We start from the raw sequence: 25,384 nt of genomic DNA on the forward strand, positions 1-25,384 counted from the left end.
AACAGCAGCTGTGAAAGGCTACAGCAGTATGGTTTTTGTTTGCTAACTACAAGCCTCATAAAAAAGCACATATTCTGCACTTAAATTTCTTTTTACCTACAGTTGATATAGTCTCAATATCCTTTCTTATGATTATTCCTCTACCTTTTAACATGAACCTGCTTTAATACAGGGACCATCAAATTCTCAGGACCAATAAGACTAAATAGCTAAGCAATCAACAGTCTTGATAACAAATAGCAATGTGAAAACATCTATTATTTTCCTTCAGTGGAACACTTACAACCTATGGTATCCAATCATTCTTTACGGTGTATAATGTCAAAAACACTTACTGCACAAGCAGAGAGCTGTGTTTCTTTTGCCACAGACAATAAATCTTTAGTGTCTTCTCTTGATACGCATCACTCCACTTGATCTCAGGAGGCACTATATGTCTCTTTCCCTCTCCCTCTTCTAACAAGGTCACTTGCCAGTGATGATACAACTTTTCCAGAAGGTATAGGAATGCTCAATAATTAATATCGACTGATAAGTGCTTCCCAAAGCAGTGCTTTAAAACTCTAATGCAGGCTCTTCACAAACTTACAGCTTGAAGAACCCTTAAATTACATTTGAGTAGCACTGCTAGAAAAAAAAAAAAAACAGCCTCAAAACCTTATAATGCATAGAACTAAACTCACCACTGATAAAACAGAACTGAACCCACTTAGGCCAAAAGGAGATTCAGCACCTCCCCTGCTACCAATCATCATGATTTCACTAGTTGCCTGAGAACATAAGTTATCCAAATACAAATTATGTAATCAGCTATGGCTGTGAACAGGAAGACAGGAATATCCTCTGTTGCTTTCACTACTGCATGTACAGGTACTCTAGTAATAGCATCACAGAAGCATTACTGTTATTCAGTAAAATATCTCTTGCTGCCAGCTCTACAAGATAGACAGTGAACCACAATGGGAGAGACATACTCTAAACCAGAAGTTTTAGAGTGAATACAGAACATGATTTGCTGTCACTATTACTGTGCTTTCTTCTACTGGTAATTTCATACTGCCAAACTCGCTTCTTTTTGAGATGATCTCCAGTGAAAGTGATGTTTGACAGCAACACAAAAAAACTGTATCCAAGCATGTACCGAAAAAAACAATTATCAGAAGTTCCTCACAGCACCAATTCCCCAATGTCATTTCCTCACAGACTTTACAGTCGTTTAACTGAGTCTGCATTTGATGCAGTAGTGGGAGACTGATGTTCATTCATCAGAAGAGGGTTCAAACCGCCAAAGACTTGATAGTTTTGGTCTCCTTGTCCCTTTCCTAGGTTGCCATTCTGGGAAGGTGGAAGACAGAGACTCTCTCTTTAAGGATTCATCAATAAGGATTAGGCTACTGTTGACCCTCTGCAAGGGCTAGCCATGATAGTACTTTTTAATGAACTTTTCCTATCTGTGAACATTCCTCTCTTTGATTTAGCAGCCGGTCCAACAACCAAAGGAAAAACCTTATTCGTAGCTGTCAGGTTGATTCACCCAGTGTTGCAAAGGTGCAGCAAGAACACTGGCCATACCTGTCTGACCTCAGGTTTCTTTCTCCCCACAGGGATGACCTGCCAGTACCACAGGGTCCGCTCCACACAAAGATGTGCATGGTCCAAGAGTGTTAGCACCAGAGGAATAAAAGGAGGGATGGAAGAACTCAGCTGGGGAGATCTGTGCCTTCTCTTCCCAATTACAGAACCGTCCTCCACTAAAATGACATTGAGAGTTGCTTATTTTGCTCTTCAGTGAAGAGCGTGCGCATGCTCAGGACATCCACTGCTTATGAAAAGAGCTATGGAAAGCACAAACTGATATATCCTGTAACATCTGCATACATTTCAGAGAATCAAGACATGCTGGCCATAGGACTCCCAAATCCGAAGAGGCAGAGGGAAATGGATAAGGCTGTATTAAGGGGTTCCTTCGTGCTCTTCTGACCCACAGCCAGGAGTGTTACAGCTGGGTAAGAGCACCATGCGCTGCCACATGGACTCCAGCAGGAGGTTGGGATCATTACATGTTCAGGATGCTTTACATCTGACAGGGCACAGGAAGGACAGTGGGGCAGTCCCATTCTCCCTGATTCAAGTTACCTGTTGATATTGCTTGAGCACTGAATGTTTTTGCTATCCGGTGCATGTACAGATGGAATATGTGTGTGAGTGTGTATGTATACACACATACATACGCACGCACTTACATGTACAGAAGCCCCGACACAGAGAGAGATCATCAACATTAGTTTAGTATCCAGTCTCATGCCACTTGTACGTCTGGGCTGACTAAGAGGAGAATTTCTGTGAAATAGGGGATGACAGACAGTAATTATTTCAAGGCAATACTTGTACACTGAACAAGGGCGGCTGGGATGAGGTGTCAACTGCAGGTCATTAATGCTGACACGGGCTGCAGTCAGCTCTAACAGCTGTCCCTCTCCCAGGTGGGCTGTCCACTGTTGCCATGATCTTATCTCCAAGGAGGATTGAAGGGGCACAGCATAGGCCTAATACAATAGGTAAAGCACATATGAATAATATTAATCATTATTTAGCACAACCTAAGCATAAAGCCTTCCATGCCATGATGATACTCTGCCACTAAGTAGTATACTTCTTTCATAAAGACATGTGACTTTTTATAGGACTTCATTTGATTTTTGTGCTGTATACAAGGTAAAATCTCTGTGCCTTTAGCTCCATGGCAAATATGAATGTATTTATTAATTAGGCATCTTCATAAGGCTTATCACCATAATACTGCTCCCGTGTGTTGTATCACAGAGAAGAAACCTCAGAACTTATAAATGCTACTATCCGTTTGTCTTTTTTGGTGACTAGTTGATTCTGGTAAAGCAGTAAGATCCCAGGGAGCGGTAATACCAGGGGGGTATTAGACCACTGGTGTTACATGGCGTGACACTGAGCTGCACTCAACAGAGCTGTGGGAGAAACCTATTTACGCTGCACCTCTTTTTCACCAAATGTCCTTGTCTTTGCTTTAGAGTTTAACTCTCCTGTTTTCACCCACTGTGCAAGCTGTTCCTAGCTCTTGTTCACAGAGCTCACTAAAGGCATCCCTTCATCGCCGACCCTAGGAACAGTTTTGCCATCATTAGTTGGTGTTCACATCATCTCTACAGAAATGTCAGGTACTATGACTGGCTTCATTCTTTACTGCATCCTCCTCCTCAGATGCTGCAGCCCTTAGAAACCTGCTGCCCCCATCTCTTGTGTCTTAATTACCACCACTGTCACTCTGGGGAAGCCCTGCTTCTTTGCTCAGGGCAGACATGCTGCATTTAGTGGCCCAGCTGCTGGGATGTGCTGAATGGAAATCAAAAAATAGCCAGTTCAAAGACACGTTTTCCATTTCTCTTAGATACTGCTCATGCTTTTTGTGGAGTGTATTTCATATCCCAACCCCAATCAGCAGTATCTGTATCTGCGCTGTGATCTTGGTGGAGACAACAGACTGGGATGCAGACTAAAAGAGGTGTCAGATGGCAAACTTTTGAGTGTAGATCTATGCACTTCCCAGCCATCCTGAGTAGGAAAGGGAAGGAGAAGGGGCAGACCCTCCACTGCTGTGAGTTGTCCTTGTGCTCTTGGTAACAATGACGATACAGTGCAGCTGGGACAGTCTCTCCAGAGAGAATAACAGCAGTCTTTTCCAGAGACGCATCACGGCCCATAGATGCTGGGCTCTGTCGACAACAGCAGAGGTGCAGTAAGAGAAGACTGCAGCATAAAGTAACGGCAGGTTCAATAAACCGAACAGGTCTTTCTTGCTTAGAGATTGATCAGTACTGCTGTCATACACTTTATGATACGTGCTAAGACAGCTCACATCCTCATGTTTCTATTTCCTGATAACCTTCCTATTACCATTTCTTCTTTCAAATTCAGGAATGATGTTCTATATGAATAGCCTAATATTTTTAAAAATCCAAATCACTGTATTACTCTGCAGAAAAGAGCTCACAAACATTCCACTCATCATGACCATCTCCGTCGTACTACCAATTACAGCAGTGCGGTTTATGAAGACCATTAAGAGGACCAGTCCTGCAGTCCATACTCAAGGAGGCAATACTCATCCATCCAAACCGTTCTGAAAATTCCAGTAAGAACCACCTGACTGGGGTAGAGATACGGATTTGGGGCAAATTTCTGTACTTTGCCTTCATGAAAACATGTGACAGTAAAGCATATTCTCTTCAAACAGAATTTCCCCACTGTAGTGATTTAGTATACTGGTTTTCTCTTGACTTCTTCTAAGCCAAATCCTATTTTTTTTCCCTAGGCAAAGCATTTATAGTTTTATAAATCAGGAAAGACTGACATAAAACATGCACTAAACATGCCTATTCACAGAGCACTAACTGAGCATGTGGCTGACTCTTTTAAGAAAAGGGCTTTCAATATAATCAACGTAGGAAATAGAAATTAAAAAAAAAAAAAGAGATTTTTTTTCAGGCTATCTTCCTTTGGACTATTAAAATATATTCAAACCAAATTTCTGGCAGGGCTAAATCAACGGTATTCTTCAGTGCTACATTCACAAATTGTTTCCAAATCATAATCACAGTTGAGTGTAAGCACAGCGTAGGCGACTACAGACCCAAGCCCATAGTAGGCACAATTAGCCAGAAACTTCAGTTTTAACAAGAGACCTCCTTATAAATCAGATACTGTTGTGTACAGTATAACCAATTCAGCTGAAGACCAGTTACCTTTACTGCTCCTCAGATAAGCCTTGGAGGAAAACTGGCTTTTGCAGTCCATACTGAAAATCATCAGGTCTATATTCTAGGAATCCAATGTGGGAAGCACGTGCCATAGCTAGGGAGCCATCATCCAGGCTGAGCTTCAGCTAGCCTCGCTCGGCATAGGCTGAGTCTGAACAGGTTGGACGAGCTGAACTAGAGGAAAAAATGCACCAGGAAACAAAGGGATTTTTCAAATACTTGTGACCCAGACCTCTCAAGCCTGTATAAGCCCAAATGTAAATTTGAGCTACAGCTGGAATATTTATCTAGCAAAGAGAAACTGGCTTTTATTCAGTAAAAATATGCTATACTTGGTACAAACTTAAAAGATAAAATGGCAAAAAGTGCTATTCCAAGCTTGATGGCTTTGTCCTCTTGGTTGATTTGGCCCTGACTAGGAGATGTGCTAAGCAGATGCAACTGGTCTTGATACTCCCAGGGTCAGGTCCGCAGAGACTGGCCCAAGACTTTATGGGGAGAGTTGAATGTGAAGGCATACAATTGATTTGGAGGGGAGAAAAAGGAGGATAAACTGGATTTCACTTTGGTAGGTCTGAATGCTTTTAAATGCCTATAAACAAAAGCAAGTGCTAGGAGTGGGAAGGACTTTCAAGGAAAAAAGTATGACTCTGCTACACCCTTCTTTCTTGCCAACATTAAAGGGATGCAAATCTGTAACAGACAGGTAGCTGTCAACAGCCAGCTGCGTATGCAAATCATTGATATGCATTTGCAAGGCCAAACTTATTGAAATTTGTTCTTTCCTTCACACACACGCCCCCTTTCTTCCTCTCGCTTCATCGGAGCGAGGAGGGTGCTAACTAGCTTTGAAATATGGCTTCTCCATTCAAAGGAGTAGAATCAAGAGCAAAAAATATGATGGAGCCAACATCATTTCACATTCTGTCTGAGTAGCACTTACATCCATTAGCAGCTTCTTTGATTCCACCAACCAGAAGTCAGTTTATACCACTGCATTTCTAAAGCAATGGAATTAAAAACATTAGATCCAGAATTCAGAGAATTCTAAGTCCCACAGAATCATAATCCGCTCTGTCTTCCTGTTCCTTTACAAGTCTTTCATTAAAATTTTTTTGTTAGAAATGTTAGTAGAGGGGAAAAACATATTTAGTTGCCAGCACAATCTTAATAAAATGTCCCACTGAGTTCATTAGCCACTTACGATCTCTGTCCATCTGCTTGGGGTACATCCATGTCATATTTCCAAAGGGAACTGATGTCTACTAATGCATGGCAGTTTGGTTGTTAGGCCTGACTGAATATCACTGTGAAAATGACTCCACAAATAAAAGGTCATTCCCATCAACTGAGACTCAGAGTGACTATTAGCAGGCAGAAGCCTTGGTCTGTGGAGATTATTATTTTATTAATGAAATTAAATAAATGACCCGCAACTAGTTGTGGTTCAACTAAGACAGATACTTTAGATTCAAGCTAGTCAACAAAAACTCTACAATATGAAGGCAAAAGGTAGTCTACACTAGAAGCTGAGAAAGAAGCTGAGAGCGGGGCGAAAAGGCAGCACTGTAACAAAGAAGGAAGTAGCACTCGAGTAAGGATGTGCCCTATAATGCAAAATCTCTTTCCTGGAGCAAGCAGTAGTTTTCTAGTGGCAATACACAGAGTTCATTTAATTTAGAGACCTGTTAGAGTTTCTTATGCTGGGATGTGTTTGGGTCTGCGAAGAAAGTCCTTCCACAGAACGGAATAACATCGTAAGACCCAAGCTATGCTTTGGCTAGTTGGCTACAAGCAATCCTTCAGTAATGCTGAAGATATGTGAGCTCAGGAAAAAAGGTGGTGAGGAATAATGTGGTAACATGAAGATTCATTGGCAGCATATACAAACATGCCTTGCTGTCTTCAGGACTCCTTCTGGGAAATTATCTATGCAGAGCTTCTCTCTGCTTCCCCAGGACTGAGACTGGGGAGTCATGGGATAAGATCTCTCTTGAGGGTTTTCTCTCCTCCAGTACTCAATGGCTTGAACAGATAAGGAGGAATGTCTGGTACTTAGCTCTGCATCTAAGGTAGGTGGCCAGTGCTATTTAAAAGCTGTCACTTTTTAAGTGCAAAAGTCCTCTCTGGAGGACTTGAATCACAGCAGCTTGTGACTGCACAGCACATGAGCTCCACTGTCATCACTAAGGTCGCTATGAAGAGGGTCAGCATCTTTGGAAGAAAGGACCGAGTGTTGTGCAACTAACGCCAAGAAGGCGGCAGGTGGCCATGATACACATATCACCCTCCCACCCTGGCCAATCAGTTCTAACCAGAGCCACTTCTCAAGTGTGCTACAGCCATCGTTTGGTCTTTTCAGGCATCAGATGCAACAAGAGAGGATTTGGGCTCGGTCTAGCGAAATCCCTATTCACTTCATTTTAGTAGAGTAGGGATACAGGCTCTGAATCAGAAGTGGGACAATCACTTAAAACACTATCCAACTCTAATCACCAGTGCAGTCTCTTTGAGGAGCAACAGAGATGGAGTCAGGAAGCTTTAAATGTTTATTGCACCAGGCACTGAACAAGAATTGCAAGCCTTGGCCTTACAGTAGTATGGCATGACAGTACCCCAAAGCTGTTTTGGTATGCATACCTACCTGAGCTCACCTGTGTTTCGGTTTTATGTAGATGACAATTTAACTGTCCTTTAGTTCAACTTCACAAAGAAGATGCAGTAAGGATTAGTGTCAGGCATTTAGACTTCATACTTTAAGTGACACACTGAAGACACATATCAAATTCCCCCTGAATTTCAGTGGGTACCAGACTCCCTTAGGCTCTTATGAAAATTTTCAGCCGTAAGTCATCAACTGACTTTCTTCTGGGATCACTTTCTACAGGTCCCTAGAGATACCTGTCCATCATTTTACAACCATTCCAACTTTTAGCAGGTTTTATGTTGTACTATAATGCACCATAAAATATCCTCCATCTACTTTGGCACAGAATGATATAAAATGTTCTGCTGCTGCCATGCACTTTCCACCTGCATTTACCCTCTTCGATCAGACAGTAACATTTTGCATCCAGCAAAGAAATTTATATTTCAAACCATTAAAGGAGTTCTGATGTTTCCATTGGAAAAAAATGTGATAACAAATTCTGAGAAAATCTAATGCTCTTTAATTTGATCAAACTGATATAAACTGCAGGGTATGGATTCCTAGAGTAAGTAATAAAAATAAGCCAACATTGTGAGAGAAAACTGCAGATAGAAACGTGTATCAAAAATAAAGGAATCCTTATATGTGAATGAGAAATCCTGAGCCCTAGAGTACAAGCAATGCAATGGTAATTGAAGTACTGTCCTTAGAGGGTTATGTTAAACATTCAAAGGCTACAGGTCAGTGAAACTGTTACTTATCATCTGGTTAGCTGTCCGACAGAGGCTGTTTAAGAAAGGTGGTTAGCTAAGTCAATTTAAATTGAAGTGATTGATTTTCATTTAGCATTTGTCCGCCAGAGTTACCAGAAGTTGCAAAATTCATTTCAGAGTGACTTGAAAGGAACAGAATCGTATGTATCCATATATACTTAGTGGCATGAAGCAGCGTTAATAACTCCATTACTCGTAATTGAATTAATTTTTTAAAGACTGTGTTTAAATTACATGAAGGCTGTGACACAAGTCGTCAAAAAGCAGCACATTCAATATTAAAATTAAATGTTAAGGCTGAGGGCATGCCATTATGTCACACTGTTGGGGCACAAAACTCCAGTGTGTCGAGACATTCTAATTTATGGAGGGATGTCAGCCTGAACTTAAAAATATACCGGGCTCTGGCAACATACAGCACAATCACTTCTTTTGCTAGGTAGAATTTTGCCGTTTATACAAAATATACAAACAGCTGAAGATCGGAGGCGTATGTTACTTGAAGGCACCCCATAAAGACATTAAAGCCGAGTTGTTCAGGAAATATTACTGCGTATGAAAATTCAGTTATTTTAAAATGCTAATAACTCAGGCGTTTCATTTTTTGTTAATTCTTAATGGATCTGTAGTTCCTTATGGACTACAGACATGCAAGAGTTAATTCTAAAAATAATTAGAATCATTTTGAATTATGAAAGTACAATAAAAAGATTAGTAGCAATAAATTTAATTTTTCAATCATTTTTCTTTTTTCCTCCCCACTATCCACCCCTAACAGCTAATTGTCATTTTCAGTAGCATGTGTGCTGTGGTCCTCCCCCAACTTTTTAATCTTCTTGTTTGTTCCTTGATTCTGCAAGAACTACGTAACGAATGTCAAGATAGTAGAACAGCTCCCTCACCCCGCTTTCTTTTTGATAATATTGTATTAAAGCTAATGAGAGGCTCTGCATGCATAAAATTATTGACACGTGCAACTGCTTTCAGGCTCTAGAAACTCTTTTGTATTGGTGCAATGACAGTATCTGGGTAGGGGTACTTAAGCATGCTCTGAGCTCAATCAGCTACAGTAAAGCAAAAGCTCATAATGCATCCATCTTACATGATTAACCCATCTTGAGCTCTGGGCTGTCACAGCTATCTGCAGGCAACGCTAATACCTTGAAAGCGGTACATAACCTCTCACTTTCTAAAAATAGTCTTTTCAAAATAAGTTTTCATAAATCTTTCCTGCTTAGAGGATTAGAGTGAAGGAATAAAGAAGTAAAGAAAAACTAGCCTACTTCCTTTTTCAGTAAGCGTTTTGAACCTGTCCTCTCGTACTGTCATCAAGTTACCTATCCTAGGTCCTCTTGAGTTCCTGGTCAGTTGGTTTCCATCATCAGCTGTCTTTGTTGACATAAATTATTTGTACAGATCTCCTCCAAATGGCAATCAAATCATGGTGTGAATCTGTGTAAACATGCCAGATCTCTGCTGAAGAACTTTAGGATCTTTTATTTCTATAGCAATGGAGAATCCTATCTCAAATAAGCTATATCATTCCCAATAAACTTTCTGAGCGTGGGAGCTGAAGTGACTAATTTCTGCTCCATGTAAAGTCTTAGCGTTTAAACATTGTCCAAAAGCAAACTCAAAAGGGCTAAGGAGACAAAGCCAAACAAAATTCTTTGCTGATTCTGAGTGAGGAACTACCGGGCTTTTCATCCACTCTTACTGCATGTGTTACTTACAATGTGGTTTCAAATGGTTTTAGTTCCTCTTTCTTATCTGTGACTCATAGGAAAAGGCAGACACAGAGCTATGCCAGTGAAGCATGGTCATTAAAGCCATTTCATCCTTGGATTTCAAATTTGTGGTGAGTTGAAAGAAATGTTGCCATTGTCTGAAATCAAGCTGTGACCTCTTCCTGCATCTGCCAACAAGGAGGCATTCCTGACTGGGCGACAAAACTCCCAAAACAGTACAACAAGGGATTACCTGCCAAATCAGTAAGATACCTTCTTGGGACCTCTTTTGTTACTACCCTGTTGCTTCTCAGCAGAAGCATCTCAGATGTCAAGTGAAAAATTACAGATGGATTCAAATAGCAGTTTAATGATGGATATAAAGCAATGACTTTTTTTCTTTAACTAATACCTACTTATGCCAGTAGTCCAAACGAAGCTATAAGGGTTGCTCAAAAGGAAGAACGTCTTGCAAGAGTAAGACGATGGAGGATAACACCCACAGCACAACTTTTCCACAAATGGGTCTTTGTTAGAGAAATATTAGTCAATATCAATTCCTTCTCAACAGCCAGAATACTCCAGTAGCCAGCAACTAATTCCTGTGAAATACAAGCTCAAGTAGAAAACCACAGCAAGTCTGTCTTTGGCAGGTACGTGTTTTTATGGGATGCCTCTGTGTGGAAGTCCAGTAGTTAACACATCTCTATTTACGGAAGAGAGAATGCAATTTCTTGCAGAAACTGAGCAAAAGTTATGGATAACACAAGTTTAAAGAGGCAACGCAATACCCAAGAAAGAAATTATGAGAGATGTTTCAGATTGCTTGGAGCACTTCTCCACTGATAGAGGCCCCTACAGCACAACAGCTGCTTTGTACGGTCTAGTTTTAGGTGAGCCAAGCAATGGATTTCCTTCTTTCCCAGGAAAAACTGTTTTGTTCCTTGTGGTAGTCACTTGTCAGTGAGTCCTCCCTGATACTAAACCCAATTTCTCCCCTTCCTAAACCCAGCATCTGTACCCTTCTCTCTAGACCAGAACATCTCAAACCATTCTTGTGTGTTGTGAACACTTTTAAGAGCAGACTTTTCTAATACCTGATATCTTATAGTATTTGCATCCTACTTTGTAAGGCTGGACGCTGCATGGCCTGGCATGCTCAGCAAGAAACAGGCTTGCCACAGTCACTCAGAGACCTTCAAACAAGAGGTCTCCTCAGCTCTTGGCTCCATTTCTATAAATCTGATTAATCTTGTAAATAATCACCTGTAAGTAAATGAAAGACTGTAGACATTTATAGTGCAGCCTGAATCTACACAAAATTCAAATGCCAGGACTCTGTCACAGCACTTTCTCTTCTTGCCTAGTTTATATGCTCAATCCATAATTTAATATTTCCTCCTGCATACAGTTCTTTGGTAAACATCAAAGCAGAGTTACGGGGATTTATTACATAGTTACCTAGTTGTAACTGTGGATAGTTATACGTCTATCCATTCTGGCTGTCCTACAGTCATTTGTTTAAAAATAAAAAGGAAAAAGTGGAAGTGAAGTGGAAGTGGAAGTGAAGCCTGAACATTTACTCAAAGAAACTGTGAAACATAAAAATGAAAATGTTTCTTCTTGAGATTTGTATGTGTCTGCACATAGCAACATGTGCTGCTCTTTTGTTAAACATGAATGTAATATGAATCTGCAAAACAAAGATTTCCATTTAAAAGATAATCTAGATAAACAGCGTATTTAATAAAAACATACACATACATATCAACATATATGGAGATAGATTTGTTTATTATGTAGAAGAGTAGCCTATGTGCACTGTGGTTTTTTTTTTTTTCATCAAATATTGTCAAGGAACTGTGATGCCTCCGTGCATACAAATGCATCTACAGCAACTGGCATGCACACACACGATATATATGTGTATATATGTGTGCACTTCATACAGAAATATATATGTGTGTGTAAATTGTGTGAATGTAAATATAAGATAGGCCATATGTCCCAAAAGTCCCAAAAGAGCATCTGATGTTGATGTGTAGACAGTGTGTTAAGGACCTTCCTAATTAATAACCCAGATTAAAACCTCTTGGCAATCAATTAAGATTAATGACAGAAGTCATTCTCTATCCCCCTACACCCGCATTTCAGGCTGTGAAAACCCTGGGTCGTGAAACTTTAATCCTGTTATCTGCTGCCTTCTCTATCTGAAAAGCCTACAGACTAACACAGCAGACATTATCGAATTTACAACCAGCCGCTCGGACAGCTGCCCTACTTTCAGCAGTTAATGGAAAAGGAACTAATCTGGTTAAGAGCATAGGACTAGTTCACAAATCTGGACACACAGGACAGTCAAAGCTGTCACATCTCTTCTTGAGAGCAGCAACTGAATTAACCTGTCAGCTTTCTTGCTTTTCCTTGAAGGTAGTCAGTCTTTCTGTAAACTGGACTAATGAGATTATTCAACATAAACATAAACTACACCAGACTCCACTGTATATATAAGGACTGTGCCCAAGTTGGGGGTTGCATTTTACAGCTGAGCTTGGTTAGATATATACTGCCCTCTCTTCAAAACTTGGAAGCCAGGTAGTGATTACATGTAACTGCTTTTGCTGCAACCCACTCCATAAAAAGATGCTTTGAAAAATTAAGAAAACAAATGTGTTTTTTCTCTTTTGAATCATGCTCAATGAAATGAACAGTTATTGACAAAAACTGAACTGCCAAATGAAATGTTTGCTGCTTCTTATAGCATGGGTGAAGAAAAAAAGAAATGTAATGCTCTTCAGGGTAGCAGAGACCGTATTTGACAGCTGTAACAAATTCACACTCCACCCAGAAAAGACTGACTTTTTCTTTCTTAATAGGCATTATCCCCATGCAGCCAGCACAGCTCGAATAACTGTGATGCCCAGTATGGTATAGTTGGTGCATTTTATGGAGTCTAAAACACTCAGCTTACAGATAGTTGTTTGTAAACTATTACAGACAGCAAGAATTCCTCTGGCTGCACACCCTGGTGGCAACTCAGGTTTTTAAAACGCTCTTTTAAAACATGTCCTAGAAACACAAAGGTACATCCCAGGCTCTAGGATGATGGCACTTCCATCGGGACCTTTTACCCAACCACGTAACGTACTGTTGTCTAACAGAAGCAGCAACAACTTATGTGAAGCGGCATACTCTCCAGCATGAGACTGGCTCCAAAGACCTGTGCAAGGTCCGTTAGAGCTGCTTTGTCCATTTTACCCTGTTGGACTACCAGTCAAACTGGTAAAAATGTCATGACCTCAAGACTGACAAGTAGATTTTCTTTAATACTGTTTCATTCATACAAGCGTACATATTCTTGCTTGTGACTTCCGAAGGCTCATTTTAAGCACAGCAACAGTGTTCATCTGCACAAAGGCAGGGAGTGACAAAAGCGACTGCCTACGTATATTGAAAAAGTCCTCGTTTCCCACGCCATCAGAACTTGTATCTGTCCACACGTTGCCTTTCAGTAAAGGTGCCTCCTGCAACTGTCATTGACTGAGAGGTAGGAAATCCAAGGACTAACATATTACCTAACTTAAACCACTCTGGCTAGGATGGAGCACCTGAGAGGTTAACTCACTGGACCCTGCTGGATGGGAGCCTACAATCCAATTTAACAAAGTGAAGCTGTGATACCTGTTTATGTCAAGCATCCTTTTGGAGGAATTTCTACTATCTGGATGTATTAATTGCATAATATTCTTCTGGGTCTTCAGCAGAAGGAAATGCTAATGAATAGTAATTCCCAGTCATGCTTAGCTCTTAGCTGTTAGTTGCCATTGGAACAAAAGAGGCAGGTATCCTCCCCAAAAGCACACAGGGTTAGGAACTGAGGTACAGAACACTTATGACTCTTCCTTGTGTGCAGGCCAAGAGATTTCTTTTTCTGACATCTAGTTCAGTGCTCACCAGGATGCATTCTTTTGTGTTGGAGACCAGCCTCTGAATTCAGTCTCAATTCAGTCCGAATACAGCCGTTTGAATTGGATACTCTTAAAAATGTTTTCTTCCACTTTCTGAAGCATTTTTTACAGTAATCTGTGTCTATTTTGGAAGTTTAAAAAAAAAATTAGGCTCAAGTTTTGCTTACAGGTCTGTACAGAGAAATTCCCACTTAAAGTTAGGGCAGAATGGAATATTTTGGCAGAAATCATTTAAGAAAAAGAGATGCTCTTTAGCTGCCTTTTAATCTCTTGTACTTCCTAACTAGTTTTGCATCATCTTAACATTGCAGCGATTCAGAAGATTTGAGCTAAATATAAACTTTGCTACATAAATAAAATAGTACTTAAATTCCCTTTTAAAATTCTCAGTCAATATTTTCTTCAACATAGTCATTTTCCATGTGCCACTCAATTATGCTATACCATGTTGTCATTGAACAAGGAGCAACTCTCCAGTGAACTGAGTCTTATGTTGTAATACAAATTACTGCTGAGTGCAGTTTGATTTAAAAATACAATTTAAACCAAAAATCGTCCGAATTGGAAGTAACTGCAGCAATCTTTCTCTAACTGTGACTTTTTTATTTTCGTACATCATTTCAGTTTGCAGCTGCTTCAATGATTAAAAAAGAAACCAGATCACCTTTTCTTGACCTCCTTGAGGAGGAGGTCCTCCTTGGAAAATGGCCAAACTGTTTATAGTTTTTAGAGCTTACTGACAAATCCTGCTATCACCAGTCTCATTCCTGTTATCCAATACTCTATAGCAAGCAAACATTCATGACGGAGTTATAAAAAACTAGGCTAGTAATAGGAGTGCTGACAGACTGGCAGCTCCAGTGCAGTGTAAGATGATGAACTGTCTATAGAACCCTGTTAAAGCCTTTTGTGGAAATGAAAGTTACAGTACTCCTAGGTACTGCAATTAGTCTTTTTTTCCAAAAACTGAGTTTTCTCTCAGACAGCGTAAGGTTGGGCGCACTTACAGCCACAGACTTCTAACATTTATTATTCCACTCTACAGTTGACAGTCCTAGCTAATGATTTAGTAGTTTCTGCCTGTAACTAATGTAGGAATTATTGAACAGACACAAAGGGAACAATAACATGTGCCTCATCGAAGAGAAGAAAATATTCTGACGGTGTTTTGCACTATAAATTGTGTAATGCTAACAGAGTTGCAAGACAGAATACAATTCCTCTGTATAATATGGAGAAGCTCACAAAGGGACATTACATAAAAAGACATTCCTGTGTTAAGTCTGCAGACATCATTACAAATTCTTTTTTAAAGGGTGTAAATGCTAGCAGGTTTAAAATTTAAAAAGGCAAAAATATCTTAATTTTAGGCAGTATTGTAACGTTAAAAAAAAGCTGAAGGTATTCTCTAGTTCTACTATGGAAATTCTTCTAGAATTACCTGTAGATTTCTTCCTTTTATTGACCATATATATTTGCATCCTGACCGTGCAGAACCTTAAACTGAGTGCCATAGGCTTGTGGATTTAAAAGATATATGTATGCATAAACGTACACAGAATAAGAATCTCAGCCAGTATCAAGCTGTGCAAAGCAACAAGGTCATAGAAAGAACTTGAAAAACTGTAAAGATTAACTTCAGGTGCTAATCCATGAGTCAAAAAAAAAACAAAGGAAGAATTTAGATACAAGAACAGGACCCAAACACTCACATTGCAAACCTGTGCCAAGTTTCTTTCTCGTGCAGTAACAAACTCCATGGAAGAGGAGTTTCAGTACAGAAACAATGGCAGACACTCCTCTGCAGTGCCACAGTAACAGCACGCACGTTCAGCTCAGCTTCCTAGCTGATCCATAGCACTGTGGTCTGAAGGTTTCCATAACCTCAGGTAAAACCAAGACACCCTTGGACAGTTAAGCGGTTTAGCAAACAACCTGAAAAGCACTGTGCTTTGTTCTTTTTTATGCCTTTAATAAAAAAGGGAAGAAACTGTAAACTGGAGTATGAATGCACGGTTATGCATCATTTATAAATTATCTTGCTAGTGCAGAAAACAAAACACTGCTTTGAAAACAAAACAATCTCCTGATGCGGACTCCACTACGTTTTGATGGGAGCCCTTCAAAAGAGTTCATGGCTTAATGGGGCTGTTTATGTGGGGACTTCGATCTGTACCTGCTGTCCCCTGTCACTCCCTGGAAACTTGGTGGCAGATGTTGCAGCGTTAAGTTGTCTCTGAAGTGGCTCTCTGTCCCCATCTCCCCACTACAACAGAGTCAAACTATATTAGATCTCTTTATTTGTGCCTGAGGCATGTTTGGGAGCGCAGCTGTGTCCACCCCCCACTCTACCTTTAGTGTTTCAGCCCCCAGGCGGCAAATGTGAGACCAAAACTGTTCTGCCACTCTTAACTACATCTGCTGACAATCCAGCAGCCTCGCTGCAGGCTGCTGAGGACCTGTGCCTTCGCTCTGAACAGATGTCGGCGACAACCTGCTAGCTCACACCTGTACAAGCTTCCCTAACCTCACGGATTGCTAGCTGAAAAATTTATGACTCGGAGGAGTTCCATCCGCAGTCAAAGCTTCTTGACTCAACTGCGTGCAGCCCTCAAACTGGGCCACCCTCAGCATTATCTGGCAACATAGAAAAGGTGGGAGAGAGGGGAGAGAGAAGGAAGAAAAAGCTCTCTCTGCTTTGATACTTCAGGCCTACATTTCAATTACTTGATCAAGGACTTGAATTCAGTGATGAATTCTTCTACAAATGGGAACTACCAAGTTCCTAGGCAATTTAAAAAAAAAAAAAAAACTACATGACTGCTGTTTACCATGACAATGCGTCCAGTGTAAGTGCATGCGTGCGTGGCCTTACCATGCACACAAGTGATTGCTCATCTGTTTACTAACTTAAAACCACAAGGGGAACAGTAAGGGATCTGTACCTAGCAAGTTATGAGTAAGTAAGAAGATTTTTTTCCAAGATATAAAATACTCTCAACCAAACAGAAATTGCATTCTTATAGTGCTATAGGTCACACATTTATTCATCAGTACAAATTCTACTCCTCTTTTCAATGGGGAATACTGAGATACTTCTGTCCTCTGTTTTTCATAAACCAAGATGTTGGTCAATGTTTTCCTGTGAAGTCCAGACGGAACAGATGTCTGACTTCTCAGTGGTTCAAAAAAGCCTTCCATAGCCAGCAATTTTTACAGAAACTACCTGGCTTAATGGTCACACACCCTCAAAACAGAGCTTGACTAACAATTTTTAGCCCCTTCGCTTACCATTTCCTCTGTGTTACTGTATACACTCGATTTACTTGTTAAACTGTGACGTACTGCCTATTTTGCATGTAGAAGTACTATTACTAATTCTGCTATGTGTAACATGTTTCATCCATGGAAGCAGTAAGTAACTTGCAAGCACAACAACTAGAATGTTAGTATTTCACAACCATACACAGAGCATGCTCCCTATTTCTAGCACTGCACTTTGTCATTCTGTTCCTTCCAACACTTGCTCTATCTTGTCCTAAATAAATCTCACCCTTTCTGCCTTTAGAACAGTACTAAACTTCATCCTACTCATCAGGAAAATAATCTAAAAACTAGTTACCTCTCATTCTCTCAAAGGTAACTCCCTCCCTTTAGCTGCTCTAATTCTCATACATCATCTTTAAGGTGCACGTTGCAAAAACAGTATTCTCGCATACTGCTTCAATAGCGTTATTTCAATTTCTTTGACCTCTTCTCCTGCCTTTCTGTTTTCTTTGCTATCACATTCCTCACTTTCATTGCTCTGCAGTCCAGAGCAGATGCTGAGCGGGTAGAGAATTCACAGTGCAGTGTCAAGCTTCTGTATATTATGCAGGGAGGGAAGAGGAGGAGAGAAAAGGGACACTTCTTTGAGTTGGGTACCAAAGGGGGACAAAGACAAACATCATGAACAATACGAACTGCATCTTACGGATGCCGTGCAGAGAAGTAGGCTGCAGGGCCCCAGTGGCAAGAGGGAAGGGGAGGAGACCATCCCCGTTAAATCTACAACTGGGAAGAACAATTCTGATACCTCATATAAGCATCACACATCTCCTAGAAAGAGCTGATGCTCAGCTCCTGGGCCAGCTCATCAATGAATCTAAGCTGGCATAGCCTGACTCTGAGAACCTGATCTGTCATGCCCATCGGGGGCCAGTTTCCTGAGAAAAAGTTGATGTCTCACTTAGAGGAAACAGTCTGCTCCTAAGTCTCTTCAACGTGTCATAAACAGGAAGCTGAATGGTTCTAATAGATTTGAAATACATTAATGATCAATCAGTTTCCAAAGTAAATACTACTATTTAAAGTAATGCTTTCGTAACCTGCAATAACCAGAAATAAATGATCTAGCATTACTGTTAAAGGGCCAAATAATAACTACCCCTGCTACTTCCCAACCATAGCAGTCTTTGTACCTATAGAAGAAAGGACTGTCTGGAAAACAAGTTCTCTTACTTTTTCCTGTGAATGCCGCATTTGGCATGCTTTTTTTTTCGCCTTTTCTTTGCTTTTTTACTGTTTTCTTTTTCAAAGGCTCTGTGAATATCAAGCAACATGAAGTAACGTGCATGGAAGTTATCAACGGTCACTTAAATTGGAGGTATTTTTAGCGTTCTGATTGCCAAACTCTTATAAACAGCTGGATTTAAGAACGATTAGCAAACTTGTTACAGAGAGGTTAGACAGCACGAAATCTGCACCACGGTTTTGTCTTCCAACTGCAAACGCACAGAATACTTACAGAATTCTTCATTATACTTTCAGGAATTAACGGTGCTCAGCTGCTGCTAAAGCCTTGTTGTAACGCGCCCCTTTTTGCCCACCCTAGCTGGTACACTCACAACACACAAACCTCATCTCCTTGCTGTGGTCGCATCAAAGAGACTCTGTCATACTGTCGTCGTAACAGTGCCCACAGTGCATCAAGTCGACCCTGTGGCAAAAGAGCAACCGGACTTTCAGTATTATAAAATCAGTCGAAAGCCCACCACATACTAACTTACTGTTCAAGGAGATCCATGGAGAAATTTACTGGTATAACTGAACGCCAGTTCCTTAGAGCCAGGTAAGCAAAGTATAAACTTAGGCTGTATCACCTTACCACAGAGCAGGCTTATGCAGTCTTTTCCATCAGCGAACACAAGGTACTTTCCTCTAGCTCCACTGAGCGCTGAGTGGCTGTGACCTGCCCCATGTTTATTTCTGAGTGATCTTAAGATAACATGTTTATTTGCCAATACTTTGGGATGAATTGCCACATGTCCAGCTAGGATTTCTCCCATAGAAATTTAAGTATTTTCACAGCCTGTATACAGCAAATTCATCATTCTCAGCAAGCCCTGGACCTGCTAGGCACATGGCATATAGCTGATATGTGCTGTGCAGTAAGTCCAACCTGTACTAAATGCATCAGATTTACTGTGAGTGCTCAGACAGCCTGTGCAGAACAAGCACAACAGCTCCGATGCTTGTCAGAAGCATCCCACTCGGCACGGATGGGTGATTCAGGACACTTTGGTGTTAAGAAAGGACATACAGGGATTTGTGAAGACAGAATGGCCTTATCCATGCTCTCAGCTAAACCTGTCTGTTCTCTGCCTATATACATTTAAAGAAAGGTGTTTATGGCCCCATCTTCAGTTTTTGAGACAAGCTTGTTATATTATGCTCGTGAAGGGTTATGCTTGTGATGGGTTTGCAAGTGTCTCATAGCATCTTCAGAGGAAAATGTCTGTAGTTTACACCATTTGTTATGTTTCACTGATTTCAGTCAGAATTTTGCATTTTGTTGCTTTACATTATTTTTTTCCTTTCTTGATCAGTAATGTGGACATAGGTTGAAAACTTAGTAAATTACTACACGCTCTGTACAGAGAGCTTTACGCTTAATTAGATATATACTGAGATAGGCCAAATGCCTATAAATCTAAAATAAAATATAAATTAAATGTAAATGTAAATGTAAATGTAAATATAAATATATTTTAATTCTGTTGCTGTAAGACATGTCCCTTTCTGTGGAAGGATAACAGAATGTGGTACGTAATGCTGAAGTACAGCCTTTAGGGCCAAAAACAGCTCTAGCTGTTTGTCCTGAGTTGGAGCTCACTTTGAGAACTACCTGAATGGGAATACTTGAGAAATAAGGTACAGTTCATCACACATAAGCCTGGTAAGGTCGACAAAATCCTGCCTTTCATACCAAATTATATTGTACCGAAGACTAGAAGATTACCTTAATTGGTGTGTACCACTTCTCCTGAATGACTGGTGAGGTAGGCTTTGGTTTAGGTGGTTTAGGATGAAAAGGTTCTTCTGTTTCTTCTGGGAGCTTCACCACAGCATTTTTTGCTTTTTCTAATCTAGCCCCTTCTTCAGTAGATCCCTTATCACCCCAGCGAACCTAAGAAAAGCCAGACATAAATACATTGTATGCAAAGGACAAGGAAATTATGGTAAATAACAGAAGTAGCTGAAAAAGTTTTAAATTTGGAAGAAATTTTGAACAATCAGGAGGGAAACATTGAGGAAAATATTCACTATTCCTCTTTTACTATGAGCATTCTGAGACACATTTGTAAATATGAGGGGCTGTCTCTCAGCAGCAAAAAGTAAAGAGAAATACTGAAAAATTCTAACACGCATCACATGGGATGTATAAGAGACAGGAAGTCTAAGAAATCTTCCGTTATTAGTGATGAAAATATATCACTTCTAGTTCTGCTTTATCCTAAAATACCAGACCTTAATCTAGCACTAATGAAAACGTAGGCTTTAGCCAACCTAGATTTCCGAACACTGCATGTTTGTTGAGACTCCCAAATTAGATAGCAATACTTCAGCAAGGTTTAACAGAAATTCCTTGAAGCTGTTCAGAGGTTTTGAGGTAGTTCTGCAAGAAGACACGTACTGGAGAGAAGGCAGATGAAGTGGTCTAAGCTGCGTAATAAATAAAAGTCTAACATGTAACAATGTGTATTTTATCACTGCCACAAAGGATATAAAATACATACAAATAGTTCAAAGGGAAAGGAAACCTGGATTATTGCTGTTGGTGAGACAAGCACATATTTCCAGTTCCATAAAAAGTTGTACTGACTATGTTATAAGGAGAAAGTACAGAAGAAAAAGCTTCCATCCAAGATAGATAGATTGTCTTGCTACAGTAATCTTATTTCTTCTTGGAACTTGAAACATTGTACAGCAATTTGAACAAGTATGTTTGCTGTTCTACAAGCAAATGAACCCGGACAAGACTGTTATTTACTCATCCAGAAAGAACATCTAAAAGCTACGGCTGGAGTTTAAAAGTTCTTAGTGAAATCAACCTGGACTATTTTCAGTGCAAGACTGTCTAAATCATGCCATCTGCTAAAATCTAGCCTGTAAGGACGACCTCATACACCTAAAGCCAGGAAATCAAATTCTGACATTACATCTTGGGTAAATGTGTCAGGCTGATGAGTCATGAAACTGTTACTAGAAGATTATTCAGTGTTCTCATGGTGCCAGCCAACCATTACTGCAGGATGCCACCAACATACTAGTGTTTTTCAGGGACCTCCAGACTAAACATTCCAGGCATAAAAAGAGAAGAATCAAAGTTGGAAAAATCAGAGAAGGTTGATTGATCTTCCACCTTGGGGAACGACTTAAGAGCGCCATTGCACACTGCTCAATTACAAAGTGGTAGCTATATGCCAGTTCTGTCTTGCTACCTGCCAGTTCAAGCACCAGAAAAGTAGGCAGAAATACAGTGGGATGCAACGATTCTCCCTCTGCACAGGAGCACAAAGTCATTTTGCTGCCCAGGAAAAAGACACGCTCCTGGTCTTTCCTCTGCTGCCTGGAGGGAGAAGACTGCTCTAGGTCCTGCTGGAAATAATTCATAATGTGCTGGGATAACTATGCCATGGGATGGCAGAAGGAAGCAGCTTGCTTTCTTCGTCCTCATCAGCTTCACACATAGAATGTGCTGGTATGGCAGGTGAGGAAAATATACAGGCAAGTCACTGTCTGGCCCCCTTCAGACAAATACAATGCCTTGGAGGACAATCGTGCCGTTTCATCGCCGTCGCTGATTGTCATTTACCACTGTAACCGCAGTGTGGAGAATGAGAATGCCAAAGTACAACAGAGCTTAATTTGGTCTGCAGTACTGTATCTCACCTTGGTAAAACACACACCATCCTGTTTTAGTAGGGGGATTGTTTTGAACCTTTCTGTTACTTTGAACCATGCTATTCGGCTTGCTTAGTGATTTCTTTTTCTCTCTGGGGAATCCTCTTTCTGCAATATTAGAATGGGCTTTCATATCCAAGTAGACCCTGCTGAGTCATTAAAATGCATCTGTATCTTTCACTGTGATCAGTGGTACTTTTACAGTGTTTTTTATGAGGTCGTTAAAATGTATTTTAAACACTGTTAAAATCATTTAGAGATAGATGGTGGCTTCCTGACTGAAAAAATGACCTTCTCTTTCAGATTAAAATGGCTTCACCCAGAAGAAACTGGAATTTGTGGAGACTGACAGTACAACTTTGATATTAAAACCTACAGTGCTTAATGGGTGGGGGTCTAGTAATGGCATCATAAACCTTTAAAGCAATGCCAAAGACAGATCTAGGAAGACTGAGCAACACTGGCTAAATTATTCTGGACTGTCATGGGGGTGAGGGGTGGGAAGCAGGGGTGAAACTAGCGGGGAAGGCAGGAGTGAATACAGTTGCCCCAAAAGAGAACATATAGCATGCAAACAGAAGTAGCACAGGAATGATAAGAATAAGTTTACTGGCTCGTTCTCTCCTTTTCTCTATCTAAGGAAACTGCCAGAAGAATCAAGCTGCCAGAGGAATGACAGAGCACAGAGCTGCAATAAAAAGTAGCCAACTGAGTGAATGACCACATGAATTGAAAACAGCAAAGAAACATAAAGGACCAGACCAGTGAGTTGTTCTTTGGCCACAGCGCAGAAACGGCTACGTATTTATCATCAAGTAAGGAATAACCTCTCTTTGACTGGCTAACCTTCATCATCATGTAAGAAAGTTCTTGTTTTCTCTGTCATTTCCACACTTTGTCTGCCCTGATTCACCGTCAGAGAAAAGCTATAAGGTCTGATATTGCTTTATCCAGAAGAGCTGGAAATGGGCAATTAGGCCAGCAGTTTGCTCAGCCACACTGTTACAAATTCTACCAAACAGAGGTGAAACTTTACATTCAAATGCTGAGGGATTTAGGATGAGGAGCCCAACTCTGAAAATTGCTGCATACTCTCAAGCTCCCAGAGAAGGACAGAGAGCCAGCTCCAGAGAATTAGGTGCCTTTCAAGAGTCCAGCTCTAACAGCACCATGTTTGTGTTGTCAGCAATTTCAAACGGTTTACATCTGTAGCCTGTCCAAATTCCAACTATAGATCAAAATGTTTTCTAACCGAAATATTTCCTCGCTTCTTTGAAGAGGAAATACTGTGTTTTCAACATGTGATAAACATGCATTTTTTTCATGGTACTGATAATATTTGTGTTCACTGGGTATCTATCAGTTTTCTGTTTCACTGGGCAGGATCTCATTTCCAAACTGTGATTATTTAAACCCTGGAATCCCTTCTGGAGGGGATGATGGCTCCTGTTAAGAATCCAGGCTTATAATTCTTTATGTTGTAAAGCATTTTCTAGTTTGCATCTGAAAAGCACTGCACAAAATGGTTTCTTTCTTTAAAAGCTGAGGATCTTCTAAATCAGCAATTCCGAACTGCTGAAGGAAACACATATAAACACGACAGCCTCAAACTTGCACACACATTCTTCTCCTACATTTGAAAAGAACTCAGGCAAAGCTGGTTCTTAGGCTCATATATTTACTTAAAGTTTGATCAAGATATGTCAATAAGGCTCAGGTGGGTATTTCAGAGACAGTTTCCCAGATTAAAGTTAAAACACGCAAAAAACTGCTTTGCAAATTCCATAAAGGCTGACTTGACTATAAAATCTGACATAAGGACATGCCCATAAGGATGCACATTTTTCATTCTGTTTTAATTAACATGATGCTATCATGTCTCTTCAAAGACAGGCACTGTTGTCGCTGTGAGTTCCTTTGGGATCAAGCCTCTCCTTAGCGTCACCATTGTCAGCGCATTTGGCTGGCCCACAGTTGGAGGACTTATGTTTCACTGTAATTTCTTCCAAAACATTCAGAAAAGGCTCTCACTCTCTCTTTCTCATTAGCTTGATGGAAAGAGCATGCCTTCATGCATCTATTTAAAGTTCCAGTCAAATGGAACTACTGAAAGCTGTTCTTTCATAACCAAGGTCAGAATTATTCGATATGGTAAAAATTTTACAAGGCTTATGTCACTGGGAAAGAAGCAAACATTATACCATTGTATTTCCAGTACACTTTAAAAGTCTTTGTTTCCACCATCTGCAGCCTCAGAAATCTTGTGCTTTAGTGAATTGGCTTGTCCACAGAGTACAAACCTCCATTCTTTTGATTCCTCCAACTCCTCGTCCACCATAGTAGGAAGCATCCACTGTGGGCCATTTCTTGGTAGGCAACGGATCTTCTTCTTCTTCCTGTCCATAAGTTCAAATACGTTTATTTTAAAAAGACATACTTTTTTTCTTTTTTTTCCACTAAGTGACTATATAATACATGCTTTCATTAGAGTTCAGAGAGGAAAAGTTTTCCCATCTTAGGTGCAAAGGACCAGATTTGAGGTTCCCCAAGTGTTTACCAGTTTCCAAACAAAATCTGGTCATGTTTGAAAATCCTTCTACATTTTTGGACAAGGGAAAATGTGGGTAGTAACCAATGTCAAAGTCCAAACGGGGACTCCAACTATGTGTTCCACTGATCCTAATTCATTTGTCTTGTCCTTTTCCTTTTAACTAATAAAAACAAGCAAAACACGCAGAAGGAAAAGGATTTGCAGAAACTTTCTCCACAGAAAATATATTGCCTTCTAAGAGCCAGATTATCAGCCCTAGACATTTGGATTCAGCAGACAGCGCTCAGCAGATTGGCAGATAAAGGTTACACAGCCAATCACTGTTTCCTAAGCCAACCTTTGTCAAACTTGCTCTTGGCTGCCTCTGCTCAGTAAAGTACCTTATCATGGACTTAACTTTCAGAATAAGCTTGAATGCATTCAAGCGGTTGGCTAAATCAAGACCAAGAGGAAAAAATACTGAAGACACCAGAACATCCTCTTGTACATTACTGCCCATAAAAGGTAGAGAAATTCCCCTGTAAAGGTTCTTCAGTGTTTGGAATATCAAAGCTGTGGGAAAATGCTGTATGAAGTCATTTGATGTATCTTTAGACTATCATACAAGAAGCACCCCGTCTCTCTGCTTTCACTGCAGATGGGGAAACTTAATGTTAAACTGTTTTCGGATAAAGCCCCTAAATATTTCTCTGGATATGG

The 25,384-nt window shown here is 40.3% G+C and overlaps 1 protein-coding gene across 2 annotated transcripts in view; it reads right to left on the minus strand.

The window, feature by feature from the left end:
- The window catches only part of ANTXR2 (ANTXR cell adhesion molecule 2), a 123,106-nt gene that overhangs the window by 31,140 nt on the left and 66,582 nt on the right, over window positions 1-25,384 (minus strand). For both annotated transcript variants that reach the window (XM_068941322.1, XM_068941323.1), the window contains exons 14-16: window positions 24,435-24,530; window positions 20,189-20,356; window positions 18,806-18,886 (exon numbers count right to left, since the gene is read on the minus strand). In XM_068941322.1, coding sequence (XP_068797423.1) covers window positions 18,806-18,886; window positions 20,189-20,356; window positions 24,435-24,530 — 345 coding nt within the window. The remainder of the gene's footprint in view (window positions 1-18,805; window positions 18,887-20,188; window positions 20,357-24,434; window positions 24,531-25,384) is intronic.

Source organism: Struthio camelus, chromosome 4, assembly GCF_040807025.1.
Source record: "Struthio camelus isolate bStrCam1 chromosome 4, bStrCam1.hap1, whole genome shotgun sequence".
Classification (NCBI taxonomy): Eukaryota; Metazoa; Chordata; class Aves; order Struthioniformes; family Struthionidae; genus Struthio; species Struthio camelus.